Here is a 16,755-nt window from a genome sequence, read left to right as displayed (position 1 = left end):
AGGCCCAGACGGGAGTCCTGTAAGGACAGAGAATAGGGTGCGGGGTCAGTAGGGGGCGTGCTCCCTCCACAGTCAGTGCTGACCCCAAAACCCTGCGACAATGCCAGGGGTGCTGTGCTGCAGGGAGTAGGTCAGTGGGTCAGCAGGCGGTGCTCTTCAACTCTCAATCAGATCAGGGGGGGTCATCATCTCTGTTGTGCAGCGTTGCTGTGAGCTGTTAAACTACTGTGGTGCCTCACCCCAGAGGCAGCTGCATCTTAGCGCCGGATGAGGGATCCCTGTATAAACAGCTGCCATGCCCCACTTCAGAAATGGCTGCACCTCTGTCCTGGGTGAGGGATCTCTGTGTAAACAGCTCCCTCCCCATACCCCAGAAGTGGCTGCATTTGAGTGATATTTATGAAGAGTTTATAATGAGTGTTTGGCTCCTTTATGATGAAAGACACTAGCTGATCATCTTCCCTGTCATTATTCTTATTAAAGAGCTGCTCTGAGACTCAGCCTCTGTTAGGCTTAGCTGACAAAGACTGGTTCTAGATCAGTATGTTTAGTACTGATTAGCCAATGGCCGCTCGGGGAGAGGAGTGGGGTTTAGTTATCAAATCTGGTGACTGGGAGTCAGAACTCATGGGTTCTGGGTAGGGCATGAGGCCTAGTGGTTGGAGCAGGTGACCGGGAGTCAGGACTCCTGGGTTCTCTTCCTGGATTTGGAAGGGGAGCATGATTAGGTGGTTAAAGGGGGAAAGAGAGGCAGGACTCCTGGGTTCTTTCCCCTGCTGTGGACAGACAAATTGGTGCTCTGTCTCTCTCACACACAGCCCACTGTCCTGACATCACACGTACAAGCCAGTTCCCTTTTTTATCACCCATCAGCACAAATGTTACCAGTTCCTTTTGACTCAGCTCGGCCGCAGGACAGGTCCCGCCCCGGGGCCCGCAGCTGAGACCTTGTTCATGGGTTTTCTTTTCTTTCTGTCGTGCCCAAGGACGCAAATGACTGCGGGGAAGGCAAGCCAGCGGCCCTAGCAGCTGCATGTCGTGGGAGCGGTCGCACACCCTAGCTAACCCCAGCTCAGCTTGGCCATGAACAGAAAAGAGAGCAAGAGGTAAGCAGGAGGCCGTGCAGGTCCACGCAGAAAGGCGCTGGCTCCTGTCATCGCTGGGGCTTTCCTTGTGGCCCTGGGCGGCCGTTTCAGTCTGTGTGGCTTCTCCTTTTCAGTCGGCTCAGCAGCAATTCCCCCCCACCCCCTCCAAACATCGGCTTTTCACTTCCCGAGATGGCGCTGCCAATGGCTGGCCGCGTCCACAGCCAGCGGGCAGCGAACTTCGAATGCAGCCACCTCTGGGGTAGGGCACGGGAAAGGCTCCGCCGTGTTCCTGGAGCAGCCGGGGGCCCGGGCGGGGCAGCGCTTGTCAGAAGCCGCTCAGGCCTCGGCTGGCCTGGCGCAGACGGGCTGGTGCGAAGAGAGGGAGCAGCCTGACGCTTGGCCGGCCAAGCCAGCCCCTTCGTAAGGATCTCAGCGCTGCGGGGCCAGGGAATGGGGTGCAGTGGATGTTGCCCAGGAACGTCACAGTTGGTTTATGCCAGAGGACCCGACTTGAGGATGGATTGCAACCAGCGCCGCCTATAGGGAAAGGGGGTCCCATTCCCAGTCCCCCCAAAAGCCAGCCAGTCCCCACCTTGGGGCCAGATCAGAGCCAGCGCCCCCTAGAGGGGAAAGGCCCCGTGCCCCATTCCCTGCCCCCCAAAAGCCAGCCAGTCCCCACCTTGGGGCCAGATCACAGCCAGCGCCACCTAGAGGGGAAAGGCCCCGTGCCCCATTCCCTGCCCCCCACAAGCCAGCAGGTTCCCCCCCCCCGCCATCTTGTTCTTGGCGGTGGATTTAGTTGCCTGTTTCTGAGCATCTCAGGGCTTGCAGATTCCCGGGCAATCCTAGATGCAAGGGAAGGGATCCCCCGCTGCCCATTTGCCCAAGCCCGTCCCTGAGTGAGGTGTGAGTGGAGGGCGAACCACCATCCCCAGAGCGTGGCAACGCACTGGTCAGAGAGCTGGGTGCATGGGGGGTGCAGCTGTCCCAGACTTCGGTGCGTCATTGCTTGGGGGCACCGGGCAGACAGTGGATTGGTTGGTTGCACTGGCTGTAGAGCGCATTCAGTGAGACGTGGGACTGGCCGTAGAGGGGGCTGGGGGGCCGTGGGACTGGCCGTAGAGTGGGCTGGGGGGGCCGTGGGACTGGCCGTAGAGGGGGCTGGGGGGACATGGGACTGGCTCTAGAGGGGGCTGGGGGGGCCGATGGACTGGCTGTAGAGAGGGCTGGGGGGGCCGTGGGACTGGCTGTAGAGGGGGCTGGGGGGGCCATGGGACTGGCCGTAGAGAGGGCTGGGGGGGCCGTGGGACTGGCCGTAGAGTGGGCTGGGGGGGCCGTGGGACTGGCCGTAGAGGGGGCTGGGGGGGCCGTGGGACTGGCTGTAGAGGGGGCTGGGGGGGCCGTGGGACTGGCCGTAGAGAGGGCTGGGGGGGCTGTGGGACTGGCCGTAGAGGGGGCTGGGGGGGCCGTGGGACTGGCTGTAGAGGGGGCTGGGGGGGCCGTGGGAATGGCCGTAGAGAGGGCTGGGGGGGCCGTGGGACTGGCCGTAGAGGGGGCTGTGGGGGCTGTGGGACTGGCTGTAGAGGGGGCTGGGGGGGCCGTGGGACTGGCTGTAGAGGGGGCTGGGGGGGCTGTGGGACTGGCCGTAGAGGGGGCTGGGGGGGCCGTGGGACTGGCCGTAGAGGGGGCTGTGGGGGCTGTGGGACTGGCCGTAGAGTGGGCTGGGGGGGCCGTGGGACTGGCCATAGAGAGGGCTGGGGGGGCCGTGGGACTGGCCGTAGAGGGGGCTGGGGGGGCCGTGGGACTGGCCGTAGAGTGGGCTGGGGGGGCCGTGGGACTGGCCGTAGAGGGGGCTGGGGGGCGCCGTGGGACTGGCTGTAGAGTGGGCTGGGGGGGCTGTAGGACTGGCCATAGAGGGGGCTGGGGGGCCGTAGAGAGGGCTGGAAGGACATGGGACTGGCCATAGAGAGGGCGGGGGGGACTGTCCGTAGAGGGGGCTGGGGGGACGTGGGCCATGGGACAGTCCGTAGAGTGGGCTGGGGGGGCCATGGGACTGGCCATAGAGGGGGCTTGGGGGACCGTGGGACTGGCTGTAGAGGGGGCTGGGGGGACGTGGGACTGGCCGTAGAGGGGGCAAAGGGGACGTGGGACTGGCCATAGAGAGAGGGCTGGGGGGGCCGTGGGACTGGCCGTAGAGGGGGCGGGAGGGACTGTGGGACTGGCCGTAGAAGGGGCTGGAGGGGCCATGGGACTGGCCGTAGAGGGAGCCGGAGGGGTCGTGGGACTGGCCGTAGAGAGGGCTGGGGGGACATGGGACTGGCCGTAGGGGGGGCTGGGGGGGCCGTGGGACTGGCCGTAGAGGGGGCTGGGGGGGCATGGGACTGGCCGTAGGAGGGGCTGGGGGGACATGAGACTGGCCGTAGAGGGGGCTGGGGGGACATGGGACTGGCCGTAGAGGGGGCTGGGGGGCCGTGGGACTGGCTGTAGAGGGGGCTGGGGGGGCCGTGGGACTGGCCGTAGAGGGGGCTGGGGGGACATGGGACTGGCTGTAGAGGGGGCTGGGGGGACATGGGACTGGCTGTAGAGGGGGCTGGGGGGCCTGTGGGACTGGCCGTAGAGGGAGCTGGGGGGGCCGTGGGACTGGCCGTAGAGAGGGCTGGGGGGACATGGGACTGGCCGTAGGGGGGCCTGGGGGGACATGGGACTGGCCATAGGGGAGCCTGGGGGGGCCATGGGACTGGCTGTAAAGGGGGCTGGGGGGGCCGTGGGACTGGCCGTAGAGGGGGCTGGGGGGACATGGGACTGGCTGTAGAGGGGGCTGGGGGGGCCATGGGACTGGCTGTAGAGGGGGCTGGGGGGGCCGTGGGACTGGCCGTAGAGGGGGCTGGGGGGACATGGGACTGGCTGTAGAGGGGCCTGGGGGGGCCATGGGACTGGCCGTAGAGGGGGCTGGGGGGGCCATGGGACTGGCCGTAGAAGGGGCTGGGGGGACATGGGACTGGCCGTAGAGGGGCTGGGGGGGCTGTGGAACTGGCCGTAGAGGAGGCTGGGGGGCCATGGGACTGGCCGTAGAGGGGGCTGGGGGGGGCTGTGGAACTGGCCGTAGAGGGGGCTGGGGGGACATGGGACTGGCTGTAGAGGGGGCTGGGGGGACATGGGACTGGCCGTAGAGGGGGTTGGGGGGGCCGTGGGACTGGCCGTAGAGGGGGCTGGGGGGGCTGTGGGACTGGCCGTAGAGGGGGCTGGGGGGGCCATGGGACTGGCCGTAGAGGGGGCTGGGGGGACATGGGACTGGCTGTAGAGGGGCCTGGGGGGGCCATGGGACTGGCCGTAGAGGGGGCTGGGGGGACATGGGACTGGCTGTAGAGGGGGCTGGGGGGGCCGTGGAACTGGCCGTAGAGGGGGCTGGGGGGGCTGTGGAACTGGCTGTAGAGGGGGCTGGGGGGGCCGTGGAACTGGCCGTAGAGGGGGCTGGGGGGACATGGGACTGGCTGTAGAGGGGGCTGGGGGGACATGGGCCGTGGGCCTGGCTGGCTGAAGGTCACTGAACTGATGATAGAAGCTGGTGACTGCGAGGGTGACTGAGAACCTGGAGAGAGAAAAGGTCCGTTACCGTCCAGCTAGTCCCTCGTCTGGGGCCTGGGAGGGCAGGAGAGATCTAGTGGTCAGAGCAGGGGGCTGGGAGCCAGGACTCCTGGGTTGTCTCCCCAGCACTGGGAGGGGAGTGGGGTCTAGTGGTGAGAGCAGGGGGGCTGGGAGCCAGGACTCCTGGGTTGTCTCCCCAGCACTGGGAGGGGAGTGGGGTCTAGTGGTGAGAGCAGGGGGGCTGGGAGCCAGGACTCCTGGGTTGTCTCCCCAGCTCTGGGAGGGAAGTCGGGTCTAGTGGTGAGAGCAGGGGGCTGGGAGCCAGGACTCCTGGGTTCTCTCCCCAGCACTGGGAGGGGAGTGGGGTCTAGCGGTTATTTATAGCAGGGGGCTGGGGATCAGGACTCCTGGGTTCTCTCCCCAGCACTGGGAGGGGAGTGGGGTCTAGTGGTGAGAGCAGGGGGCTGGGAGCCAGGACTCCTGGGTTGTCTCCCCAGCACTGGGAGGGGAGTGGGGTTAGAGCGGGGGCACTGGGCGTCACAGGGAAAAGCCCCCCAAGGCACCAGGCAGGGGCAGCCTTTCCTGCAGTGCAGCCCTGCGGCATGGAAGGGGATTGGGCAAGAGGGGATGGAGGGGGGAAGTAAGTCGTTCTGGGCACCCTCCAGGCCTGCTCACAGCGGGAGGTGGGGGCCCGGCGCTGCAGGCCGTGGCGCAATGCGGCTGCTGGAAATGCAGAAGCAGGTCCGATGCCCCTGCCAGGAAAGGGGCAGGAAGCCGCCCGGAGCCTGGCTTTGCGGTCACGGGAAGGCTGCAGGGCTGCTCCCCCCTCCGGGCACCCCGAGTCTGGGGCTGAGAGCGGCACATGGGGGCTCTGCCATGTCCAAGAGGGACATGGCAAACGGTGCCAATGAGGAGCTGAATCTGTAGGATCCACTTGTGAGGTTAACACAGAGAAACATGCTTAAAGCAGGGGGGCTGGGAGCCAGGACTCCTGGGTTCTCTCCCCAGCGCTGGGAGGGGAGTGGGGTCTAGTGGTTAGAGCGGGAGGGCTGGGAGCCAGGACTCCTGGGTTCTCTCCCCAGCGCTGGGAGGGGAGTGGGGTCTAGTGGTGAGAGCAGGGGGCTGGGAGCCAGGACTCCTGGGTTCTCTCCCCAGCGCTGGGAGGGGAGTGGGGTCTAGTGGTTAGAGCTGGGGGGCTGGGAGGCAGGACTCCTGGGTTCTCTACTCAGCGCTGGGAGGGGAGTGGGGTGTAGTGGTTGGAAAGCACCCACCACAGCAGTGCCCGGTCTGCCCACACGCCTTGTGTCACAGGACCTGCATTACCGATTACTCGTTGCATTAATGCCAGGCCTGTCTGGCAAACCTCCATCAGCCAGGCACCCCCACCCTGGCACGGGTCTGGCTCCAGCACCATGGTCGTCTCTGGACCTCGCCACTTTGAGCCGCATACCAGGCTGCCCAGCTCCCGAATCCCTGCCCAGGGTGGGGGGCTCTGGGGGAGACCCAGGCGGCGAGGGGCCTGTGTGCCAGGCCGGGGGAAGCCCCTGCGGGGCTGTTCTCCTGCTGCCAACAGAGCCAGCTTCACACTTCCCCTTCCCTGTGCTCAGTCTCCCCTTTTTTTTTTGGTTTTCTTTTAATGTGGCTTTAGCACTGCAAGGAGCCAGGAGGGAATCCAGGTCTAATGATGCGGGGAGGGGGCCGGGACCCAGGACTCCTGGGTTCTATTCCAGCTCTGGGAGGGGATTTGGGTCAAGTGGGGTCTAGTGGTTAGAGCAGGGGGGGCTGAGAGCCATAACTCCTGGGTTCTCTCCCAGCTGTGGGAGGGAAGTGGGATCTAGTGGTTAGAGCAGGGGGCTGGGAGCCAGGATGCCGGTTTGGATCTGACATGACTCTCAGACTGGCCCCCTCCCTCTCAGGAAATCGCGGGTGGAATGTCCCGGCCCCGCCAGCCCCAGCCCCGGCAAGATCCGCTCTCGGCAGAGCCGGCGTCGAATGACCTGCCCCACCCCCAGGGAGATCAACACGGTCATGGCCAGCCTGGCACTGGGGGAGCTCACCAAGACCTGCAGCCTGGAGCAGCTCATCGAGAAGTGTCTCAACTCCTTCGGTAACGGGGCTCCCTGTCCCCCCACCATTGCCCCTCACTCCCGACCCACAGCCCCCTGCTACCCCAGCCCTGAGCTCCCCGCCAGATCAGCTGGTGCCCCTCACTCCCGACCTGCAGCCCACTGGTACCCCAGTCCTGGGCTCCCCACCTCACGGTGCCCCTCACTCCCGACCCACAGCCCCCTAGTACCCCGGCCCTGAGCTCCCCGCCAGCTCTGCTGGTGCCCCTCACTCACCACCTGCAGCCCCCAGGTACCCCAGTCCTGGGCTCCCCACCTCACGGTGCCCCTCACTCCTGACCCGCAGCCCCCTAGTACCCCGGCCCTGAGCTCCCCCCAGCTCTGCTGGTGCCCCTCACTCCCAACCCACCTCCCCAAGGGGTGCCGTTAACCCTTCCCCTGCCTTTGCCTCCCCAGACCTGGACGGGAGCCTGTGCCGCAGCGACTACATGGTGAACATGACCCTGACCGTGCACAGCTGGGTGGTGCCCTCGGCTGACCTCGCCCGCTGCCTCCTGGCGCTATATCCTCCCCCCAAGACCCCCCTCCGGGGCCCCCAGGCCAGGAGCACCCCAGTGCAGTGGGGGGGCTGAGGTCAGACTGGGGCAGGGAAGGGCCCCTGGCCGCTGCACTGAGGGGGGTGGGTCACCCCCAGCAGGGGGCACAGCAAGCCAGGGGAGGCCGGGGTGGGGGGCTCTCAGGACTCCTGGGTTCTATTCCTGGGGATTCCAAGGGGGATGGAGCCTTAACTCGGAGCCACCTACCGGGAGGCGTCTGGGGAGGATCAGATGGAAAGACGCCAACGGATCTGCAACTTCGTCAGGTGAGAGCCCCACTGCTCCCCCTGTGCCCCCCACTGCTGCCGCACCCCGCATCCCCCCATTGCTCTGCTGCCCCCACATACCAACATTCCCAATCCCTCCAATGCACCCCATTCCCCCAGTGCTCCCCCTCCTCCCCCAACGCTCCCTGCCCCACCCTGCAGCCAATGCCCTAACCCTGCCTCACGTTTCCTGCCCCCCCCAGGTACTGGACCACGCATCACCCTGAGGCCTTTCGCCTGGAGCCCCAGCTGGAGGAGACCATGGGCGAGCTCTGGCTGGCCGTGCAGGCCAAGGCCCATGGGCAGTGCCAGCCAGCCAACATGACCCATGTGTAAGGACAGATCCTGCCCAGCCACCCCTGCTCCCTCCCTCCCCTTCCCCCCCATCTCTGCCCTCCTCAAGGGCCCTGTGCCTGGGCGTCTGGAGATGGTAGGCTTGCATAGGTGGGTGGGGCTGGGCACAGGTGGGTGTGTTTGTGCACATGGGGGGGCATGCATGGGTGTGCACAAGTGCCTGGGGTGTGCACAGGTGCATGTATTTGCGCATGGGATGTGGGTGTGCTTGGGCACATGGGTGTGTGTGCACTGGTTGTGGGGTGTGCATGAGTGTGTTTGTGCATGGGGTGTAGGTGTGCACGGGCACATGGGGGCTGTGCACCAGTGTACAGGGCATGCACGAGTGTGTGCATGGGCACATGGGTGTGTGTGTACAAGTGTGCAGGGTGTACACGAGTGTGTTTGTGCACAGGGTGTAGGTGTGCCTGGGCATATGGGGTGTGTGCACCGGTGTGTGGGGTGTGCACAAGTGTGTTTGTGCACAGGGTGTAGGTGTGCACGGACAGATGAGTGTGTGTGCACCAGTATGCGGGGTGTACACAAGCGTGTTTGCACACTGTGTGGGTGTGCATGGGCCCATGGGGGCAGTGTGCACTGGTGTGTGGGGCATGCACAGACAGGGGGCGATTGTGCAGGCACCAGCGCCCCTGCCCGGCTAACCTGCTCCCCACCCCTGCAGCTGGACCCGCAAGGTCAGCTACCAGAGCAGCCCCAGCTGCAGCAAGAAACGGAAAGTGTCTCTGCTCTTCGACCACCTGGACGCAGCGGAGTTGGCTGAGCACCTCAGCTACCTGGAGTTCAAAGCCTTCTGCCGCATCTCGGTGAGCACTGTGCCCCCGGCCCTGCGCCTCGCCTGCCTCCTGCCACCCCCCATCCCCTGCAGCCTCCCCGGCCCGCCTGCCTCGCAGCCCACGCCTCTTTGGGGAGAATGGCTGCACCAGCGGCGATCGCTCTAAGCTTGTGCCAGAGAGATTTAGCAGCGCTGGAAAGAGGAAGGGAGTCAGGAGAGATCCCACTGCTAACACCAGCCCCTGGGCCTCGGCCAGCTCTGCCTCCACAGGTCTGAGAGCGGCAGAGTAGATCCCACTTCTCCCACTAGCCCCTGTAGAGCAGCTCAGGGGATCCCACTGCTCACACCAGCCCCTGGGCCTTGACCAGCTCTGCCTCCCTGGGTCTGAGAATGGCTCAGTGCAACGGCTGCCTCGGTTGCTGAGTTCCCCTCTGTCTCTCCCTCTCTCCCCACTGCCCTGGGCAGTACGTGGATTACAGGAGCTACGTGCTGCAGGGCTCCGTGCGGGAAAACCTGGCCCTGGAACGCTCCGTGGCCCTTTGCAACAGCATCTCCCAGTGGGTGCAGGTCATGATCCTCAACCGGCCCACGCCACAGCAGCGAGCCGAGGTCTTCACCAAATTCATCCGCGTCACACAGGTGAGGGTGCCCTCCTGCTAGCTGCCACCAGGGATGGGGGCTGAAGGGGGCACAGTGGGGAAGGGGGAAGCAGGTCCAGGAGAGGTGGGGGAATTGGGGCGTGCCGGGGGGGTGCGTGAGCACGCACATGCGAACATGTGCACATGCATGCAGGGGCATGTGTGTGAATGCACAGAGGTGTGTGTGACAGTGCAAGTGTGTGTCTACATGCATGTGTGTGTGTGTGTGTGTGTGTGTGTGTGCAGACAAGTGTGTGCATGCATAAGTGTGTGTGAGAGGGCATGAGAGGGTGTATGCAGGAAAGTACAGGTGTGTGCACATCTATAAGTGTGTGAGGCAGCACACGGACATGTGTGCATGTGCATGAAAATATGCATGTGTGCGCCCAAGGGAGTACACGTGCATGAGCACGTGTGCGTGCAAGTGTGCACGTGACATAGCAGGGGCCTGGGTAGTTGGAGCCGGGGGGGCTAGCCCTGAGCCCGATGTGGGGGGGATGACACTGGGCCAGATGCCTGATACCCCCCAACTCTCTCCCCCCCAGAAGCTGCGTCAGCTGCAGAACTTCAATACGCTGATGGCAGTGCTGGGCGGCCTGTGCCACAGCACGATCTCCCGCCTCAAGGACACCCACGCCCTGCTGCCACAGGAGGTCACCAAGGTGGGCCCTGGCCGCCCCGTGCACCCACAACCCCCGGGGGCACCCTGGGGCTGCTCGACTTCACAGCTCCCCTACAACTGGCCCTGGGCCCCGGCCTGCTAGTGGGGGGGGGGGTGTCCCAGCTGCCCCCACCAGACCATCGCTCGCCCCCAGGGCAGGAGCCTGCCAGGGCCATTTCTCCTCCTCCCCACATGGGGGCCGCCCCCCCCCAGCCAGGGGCCTCCGTGGAGCTGGGGATGGGGGCCGGGGGCTTGATCTTTGACCCTCTGGCTTCTCCCCCACCCCGCCCTGCCCCCCAGACGCTGGCGGAGATGACCGAGCTGCTCTCCTCCTGCTGCAACTACAGCACCTACCGGCGAGCCTATGGCGAGTGCAGCGGGTTCAAGATCCCCATCGTGGGGGTGCACCTCAAGGACCTGGTGTCCCTGCACGAGGCCCTGCCCGACCGCCTGGGAGGGCAGCTGAACCTCAGCAAGCTGCAGGGCCTTTACCAGCAGGCACAGGAGCTGCAGACGCTGCAGCAGGCCACACCGCCCTTCGCCGCCAACAAGGACCTGGTGCACCTGCTTACGGTGAACCCTCCCTCCCCCCAAGCAGGCATGCGAGAGAGTGGAGTCGGCTGTGCAAGAGGATAGGGTCAGGTGTGCAAGGGTGGGGGCTAGTGTGCAAGGGGGCATGGTTGGGTGTGCAGGAGACAGGGGGTGAGGTGTGGAAGTGGGTGGGGCTGGGAGTGCCAGGAGGGTGGTGTGACACGTGTGACAGGCCAGGATTTAATGTGCAAGTGGCTGGGGCTGTGTGTGCAATGGGAAGAAGTGTGCATGGATGTGTGTACAAGATGGTGTGGGTGAAAGGGGAGTCAGGAGAGGGGTGGCGCTCGGGGGAATGCCTGAGATCTCCCCTTCCCCCACCCTCGGCCCAACCTGCCATCGCGGGGCTGCATCCAGCTGTCTTCCCATCCCCCCACCCAATGCAGGGAGCAGCGGGTCAGGTGCACCAGGACACTAGCCAGCTTCCACCACCACACGTGCAAACAGGACACTGGTGCAAATGCGCACACACACACTGTGCCCAGTGAGCCGAGTGTGGCGGCACACACAGAGCTGCCAGCAGGGAACAGTGGTGCCATTGCACACCTGCACCCCATGCAAAAGGCTCGGCCCCTGGTCAGCAGGGGGCAGCAATCCCAGCCCAGCCCGTTACCCCCTCTCCAGTAGGTACGGGACGGTTGTTCGCAGTGGGACCCTCTAACCCCATTCTCTGCCCCTGCCCCCAGCTCTCCCTCGACCTGTACTACACGGACGATGAAATCTACGAGCTCTCCTACGCACGGGAACCCCGCTGCCCCAAGTCCCTGGTAAGTTGGGGGGAGCTGAACTAGGAACCCCCCCAACCCTCTGTCACAGGCTCACAGGTCGTGCCCACTTGTGGCCTTGTGTGGTGCCCCTTCCAGTCTGACAGTCCCTCTCGGGGGGCCACTCCCTCTCGGGGTCAGACCCCTCCACCTCCTGGAGCTGCACCTCTCAGAGCCTTAGCACGTCTGTCTCTGCCGTGTCCGCCCCCCAGGGAGTCCCCTCGCTCTGGACCCCCGGGGCCTCCCCCCCCCCCCCGTGCCCTGATCTCTAGACCAGAGTGACTCTCAGCCAGCGTAACACAGGAGGGTTTATTGAGCATTGAACCCAGCACAGGAAACTCTCAGGGCCTCAGGCCTGGCCTCCCTCAGCCCAGCACATCCTGGTCCCCCTGCATCCAGGGGGGCTCTGCCTGCTCCCCCTCTCCAGCCCCGAGCCCCCCTGCTTCCCAGCTGGGCATCTGAGACCCCCGGCCCCAGGCCCCCTCTGTCCATTGTCCTCTCTCCAGGTAAACAGGGTCGCCTGGGCCTCCTCTCCTCTCCGCCCTCCTCTGGCTGGAACCGGCTGGTCAGGTCACCGGGGTCCTCTCCCCGCAGCCCATTGTCCCCCCCTGGCCAGAACCGGCTGTGACTCCTGAGCTGGGCCTGTGGGTCGCCAGGTCACCAGTCACTGGGGTCTCCATCCTCCAGGCCATCGGCCGGGGTCCCGGGTCCCTCTCCGGTCCTGTGTCCCAGCAAACTCCCTCTCCCCTCCCCTCGTTAAACCAGTAACACCCGGGGACACTGAGTCCCACCCCCTCTGCATGCAAACCTGGAAAACACAGAAAACCCAAGACAACCCCCCACTTTGCCACCCCCTCCTCTCCCTCTTTCGAGGCACTCGTGTCTGACCCTATGTCTTGTGCCTTCCCACAGCCGGCCACACCCTTCAAGCCCCCCGTGGTGGTGGAGTGGGCACCAGGCGTGGCCCCGAAACCGGACCGGCTCACCATCAGCAAACACGTCCAGCAGATGGTGGAGGTGAGCCAGGCACCCACCTGTCAGAGCAGCCCCCTGGGCCTTGGGCAACATAACATGGCTGGTAGCTACCTGCCCCCAGGGGCATCTGCCCTGTGCCAAGGCCCCAGCTGGGTGTGGGGTGCATTTGCCATGTGTGTTGGATAGGTGTGCAGTTGCTGGGGGTGTGTTACAGTGTGCAATTGCTGGGTGTGTCGTGATGTGCAGTTGCTGGGGGGCATCACGGTGTGCAGTGGCAGGGGGGCATGTCATGGTGTGAAATTGCTGGGTGTGTCACGGTGTGCAGTTGCCATGGTGTGTGTCATGGTGTGCAGTCACCAGGGGGCGTCATACTGTGCATCACACCCATGCTCCTCCCAGGGCAGGAGCAAAGGCATCAGCCCGCTCTAGCCAGCTCCACCACTTCCCAGGGCCGAGCCCCACACGGGTGGGGGGTGTCTGCCAGGACCCAGCTCCCCTTGCTGCCCTGTGCGCTGGGCCCAGCCCCCAGGCAGGGACTAGGCAGTCACTGCTGCCCCAGGGCCTGGAAGGGGCAGGACTCAAACTGGGGACCTTCAGGAGAGCAGCTCCCCTGGCTGGCTGCACCAGTGAGGTTGTTATCTCTTTATACGGCCCAGTCACGGCCATCTGCAGCTTGTCCCAGGGGATGGGGTGTACTCAGGACCATATAGGATTCGGCCCACCCCCAGCAGGCAAAGGGGGACTATCTGTCTATTTGATGCTGAAACACAAAGCAATTCCCCCCCAGCCACACCCCACCCAGCAGGGCTGACAGGTCAGAATGGGGTGTCACCCTAGATCGAGGGGAGGCTCCCAGTGGGTATTGGGGGCAGGCCAAGGGGCAGGCTTACATTGTGCTGCCACAAGTTAATCCTCCTCCCCCCCACCCCCCCAGTCTGTATTTAAGAATTACGACCACGACCAGCGCGGCTGCATCTCCCCCGAGGACTTTGAAAAGATTGTGGCCAGTTTCCCCTTCTCCTACTATGGCCTGGGGAAAGACCGGTGAGTGTATGCCGGGGGACACGGCTGGGAGCCAGGACGCCTGGGTTCTATCCCCAGCTCTGACTCACTGCAAGTTGCTCCCTCGCTCTGTGCCTCAGTTTCCCCTACAAGGCCCCTTTGTCAGTATCACTCCCTCCCACCCCTGTTTCCGAGGCAGCCCCCTCACTGTCCCGTTCCCGTCCCAGCAGCGAGGGACCCTACAGCCGCCAGGAGATCACCGACTACTTCATGCGGGCCTGCGCCATCTTCTCCAAGCTAGGCCTCGGCTTCCTGCACGACTTCCAGGAGGCCACCTTCAAGAAACCCACCTTCTGCCACAGCTGCAACGGCTTCGTAAGTGACCCTGTTCCACAGTGCCCCCAGCAGCCAGGACAGGGGTGCCCCAAATCCCAGACCTGCCAGAGATCCTGCCCCTTAGCAGCCAGGACAGCGGTGCCCCAAATCCCAGACCTGCCACAGACCCTGCCCCCCAGCAGCCAGGACAGCTGTGCCCCAAATCCCAGGCCTGTCAGAGACCCTGCCCCACAGTGTCCCCTCGCCCAGTGGCCAGGAAAGGGGGTGCACCAACTATTGGCTGCTCTGCGGATCCCTCGCCCCAAGAATCCTGCCCCACATCTCTCCCAGGGGGCAGCAGTGGGGGAGGTTACCCTCCCCCACCCAACTCCCCCTAGTCATCCCCTATATTCATGGACACTGCCAACGTGTGTGGGGATCCAGCCCCAGCAATCTCCCCCATTGCAAAATCTCCTCCCCCCTCTACAGGGACAATACAACTCTCCCCCTACCCCGGAAAAGGCTGCAGCTAACAGGCTCCGCTCTCTCTCCTCTAGCTCTGGGGTGTCTCCAAGCAGGGGTACAGATGTCGGGGTAAGTGCAGCCCTGATGGGGCGATGTGGGGGAAGAATGCCGGTAACAGGGCTAGGGAGGGGCAATGGGCCCATGGGACTAAGCAGCCCCCCACGTGTGGTGTGTGTGCCTGTCCACCTGAGCACTGCCCCCTGCTGGCTGGAGATAGCACTGCACAGCTGTGTGTCCTGAGCCCTGCACTGCTCACTACGGAGAGGGATTCTCCTGGCACTGCAGGGGCTGGGTTCCCCCTTGATGGGGGGGTAATGCCAGGCACCCCAGCTTACATCACATGTCTTCATTTCTCCCCCCGCACCCGCCAGACTGTGGCATGAGCTGCCACAAGCAGTGCAAAGACCTGGTGGAGCTGGAGTGCAAGAAGAGGTTCCATGCCAGAGCCTCAGAGGGGGGCACGCCCCGTGCAGCCACGCCTGCCGCCACGCAGCACCCCAGCTCAGGTATGGGGGGGGAGGAATCTTCATGCTACTCCCTCCCCTCTCTCCAACAATGGAACAGTCCATCCCCTCCTGCCCTCACCAGGACAGTGGAACAACCCATAGGCCTCCCCTGTTCTCCCCAAGGCAGTGGACTGGCCCGTGGCATGATCCATTTTAAATGGCCACAAACACTCCCCCCCCTTTTACTGGTTCAGTGAAACACTCTGTACTGTCTCCCCCCCTCCTTCCAGACAGTGGCACAGCCCGTGGCCAGCCCCATTTAAAGGGCCACCTCTCCACCTGTTTCCCCCCGTGGCAGAGTCAGTGGAAAGCCCCATTGCTGTCCATATCTCCCCCCACCCAGGCAGTGGCACAGCCCGTGGCCAGCCCCATTTAAAGGGCCCCCTCTTGCCACGGCAGGGTCGGAGGAGGAGGCCTTCCCTTTTCCCCCGGTGGGCGAGCAGGCAGAGGAGCGGGCCGTGGTGCTGGCAGGGGTGCCAGCTGGGCGGCGGCGCACCTGGGACGCCTGGACGCAGACGGACGGCACCAGCCCCACGGCGGAGGGCCACGAGCCCCACGGTGGGGCGGGAGGCTGCAGCAGGGACCAGAAGCTCCTAGAGCAGCTGCAGGAGATGGAGAAGGTGAGACCCCAAAACAGGGGTACGATGGGGGGTTGGAGACCTGCCCCCCCCCGTGGCTGGGCATGCAAATCGGGCCATCCACGGATGGAGCTGGCTGGGGGCTTCCCTTGCACAGCTCTGCAGGGTCCCTGCTCTGGCTCCCCAACCCACCCCCCTGGGGACTCTGCCCCCCCCCCCTGCAGGAGCGGAACCAGCTGCTGCTGGAGAACATCGGCCTGCACTGCCGCAACGCCCAGCTGGAGGTGGAGAACGGGCGGCTGCTAACGGGCGAGGCCGAGGGGCGCCGGGGCAAGGTGGAGGAGGGGGGGCACAGCCAGGCTTCGCTCACCCTGCTCCTGGAAGGGATGGATTCCCTGCACCTGCAGCGCGACTCAAAAGCATGAACCCGCCGCTCACCCCCTCCGGCTCCCAGAGCATCCGCATCGCCCGGCACCGCCCAGGGACTCAAAGCCAGCGGTGCAATCCCACACCCTCGGGCCCCTGCAAGCCAGGCTGGGCACCACGGATCCCGGACTGTACCTGGGCACGGCCCCAATAAAGGGAATGCATCTTTGTCGAGCTGAGCCTGGGCTAGGACAACAGTTGCCCTCTCTGCTCCATGCCACCGCGTTGCGGGGCGCCTGTCGACCGCTCTGCCATTGGCCTTGCCTCAGTTTCCCCTCCTGGCCTTTGTTAGGCTGTGAAGATAATTATGAAGATGGGAGCGGGGTACAGGTGAGAGCATCCATCAGCATCACCCAGGGTAACAATGGGCACGACGGGGGGATCCCCAAACAACCCCCTGAAACTCAAAAGCCCTGAACCCCAGGATTCGGGTCCCTTGACGCCAATGGAGTCACTGCCCGTCAGCTGTGGGGAGAGGTGAACGGGGCCCGGGCTCCACTCCCTGCGCTTGGGGGGAAGGGGATCAAGGGAGCAGGATGAGGCCAGCTCAGAGCTTCAGCCCAGCTCCACCCTGACCCACCCCCTCCATGCACCTGGTCCCCTCCCACGACAGGGCATGGGCAGAGCTGTTGGGGGAGGGGAGCCCCGGGCTGGGGAGAGGGGTGCAGCACTGCAGGATGGGGGTCCGGAGGACTCTCACACGGCCCCTCTCTGCTTGGCCCAAACCCACCTCACGCTCCCCGGCTGCAGCCCCCGCGATGTGGACAAACCCCCGCCCCCCTCCCCGCGCACCGGCGCTTCTGCTGGAGCACCCTCTTGCTTCGACACTTTAATCCCCTCGGAAGGGCCCTTGGATCATGGTACAAACCGACCCCTCGATGGAGCCCAGAGCCTGACATTTACAACAGCAGAGATCAACCTGCCAGCCCCCTGCAGAGCCCCTGAACGCAGCCCGGCAGGGTCCCCAGGGCAGGACCCTCCCCTCCACACCAGCAAGGCAACCGCCTCGTGCCTCAGTTTACAAATGACAATCAACAAGCCGCGCACAGC

The 16,755-nt window shown here is 64.8% G+C and overlaps 1 protein-coding gene across 5 annotated transcripts; it reads left to right on the top strand.

Moving 5' to 3' along the window:
- Window positions 1-911: 911 nt before the first annotated feature.
- RASGRP4 (RAS guanyl releasing protein 4) lies at window positions 912-15,879 on the top strand. Of its 5 annotated transcripts, none has more exons than XM_030544675.1 (17): window positions 912-1,106; window positions 6,590-6,780; window positions 7,196-7,301; window positions 7,539-7,601; window positions 7,805-7,933; window positions 8,617-8,758; window positions 9,193-9,366; window positions 9,911-10,027; window positions 10,327-10,599; window positions 11,301-11,381; window positions 12,291-12,395; window positions 13,288-13,397; window positions 13,586-13,730; window positions 14,228-14,264; window positions 14,567-14,701; window positions 15,101-15,321; window positions 15,504-15,879. In XM_030544675.1, exons 1-17 carry the CDS (start codon window positions 1,084-1,086, stop codon window positions 15,702-15,704), a joined length of 2,253 nt encoding a protein of 750 aa, XP_030400535.1. In that variant the 5' UTR covers window positions 912-1,083; the 3' UTR covers window positions 15,705-15,879. The 5 variants fall into 5 exon arrangements, with proteins under 5 accessions (XP_030400535.1, XP_030400534.1, XP_030400532.1 ...); XM_030544674.1 differs by having other exon boundaries at window positions 13,583-13,730; XM_030544672.1 differs by lacking the exons at window positions 14,567-14,701; window positions 15,101-15,321; window positions 15,504-15,879 and having other exon boundaries at window positions 13,586-14,527.
- The last annotated feature ends 876 nt before the right edge of the window (window positions 15,880-16,755 follow it).

This window comes from Gopherus evgoodei, unplaced genomic scaffold (assembly GCF_007399415.2).
Source record: "Gopherus evgoodei ecotype Sinaloan lineage unplaced genomic scaffold, rGopEvg1_v1.p scaffold_34_arrow_ctg1, whole genome shotgun sequence".
Taxonomy (NCBI): domain Eukaryota; kingdom Metazoa; phylum Chordata; order Testudines; family Testudinidae; genus Gopherus; species Gopherus evgoodei.
This window is presented reverse-complemented; position numbering and strand designations above follow the sequence as displayed.

What these genes read in the sequence shown, in the direction of transcription:
- RASGRP4 (XM_030544671.1), top strand. Translation starts at nt 1,084, where the DNA reads ATGAACAGAAAAGAGAGCAAGAG. An exon ending in AATTCATCCGCGTCACACAG is followed by an intron (nt 9,367 to 9,910) that starts GTGAGGGTGCCC and finishes TCTCCCCCCCAG; the next exon opens with AAGCTGCGTCAGCTGCAGAA. An exon ending in TATGGCCTGGGGAAAGACCG is followed by an intron (nt 13,398 to 13,582) that starts GTGAGTGTATGC and finishes TTCCCGTCCCAG; the next exon opens with CAGCGAGGGACCCTACAGCC.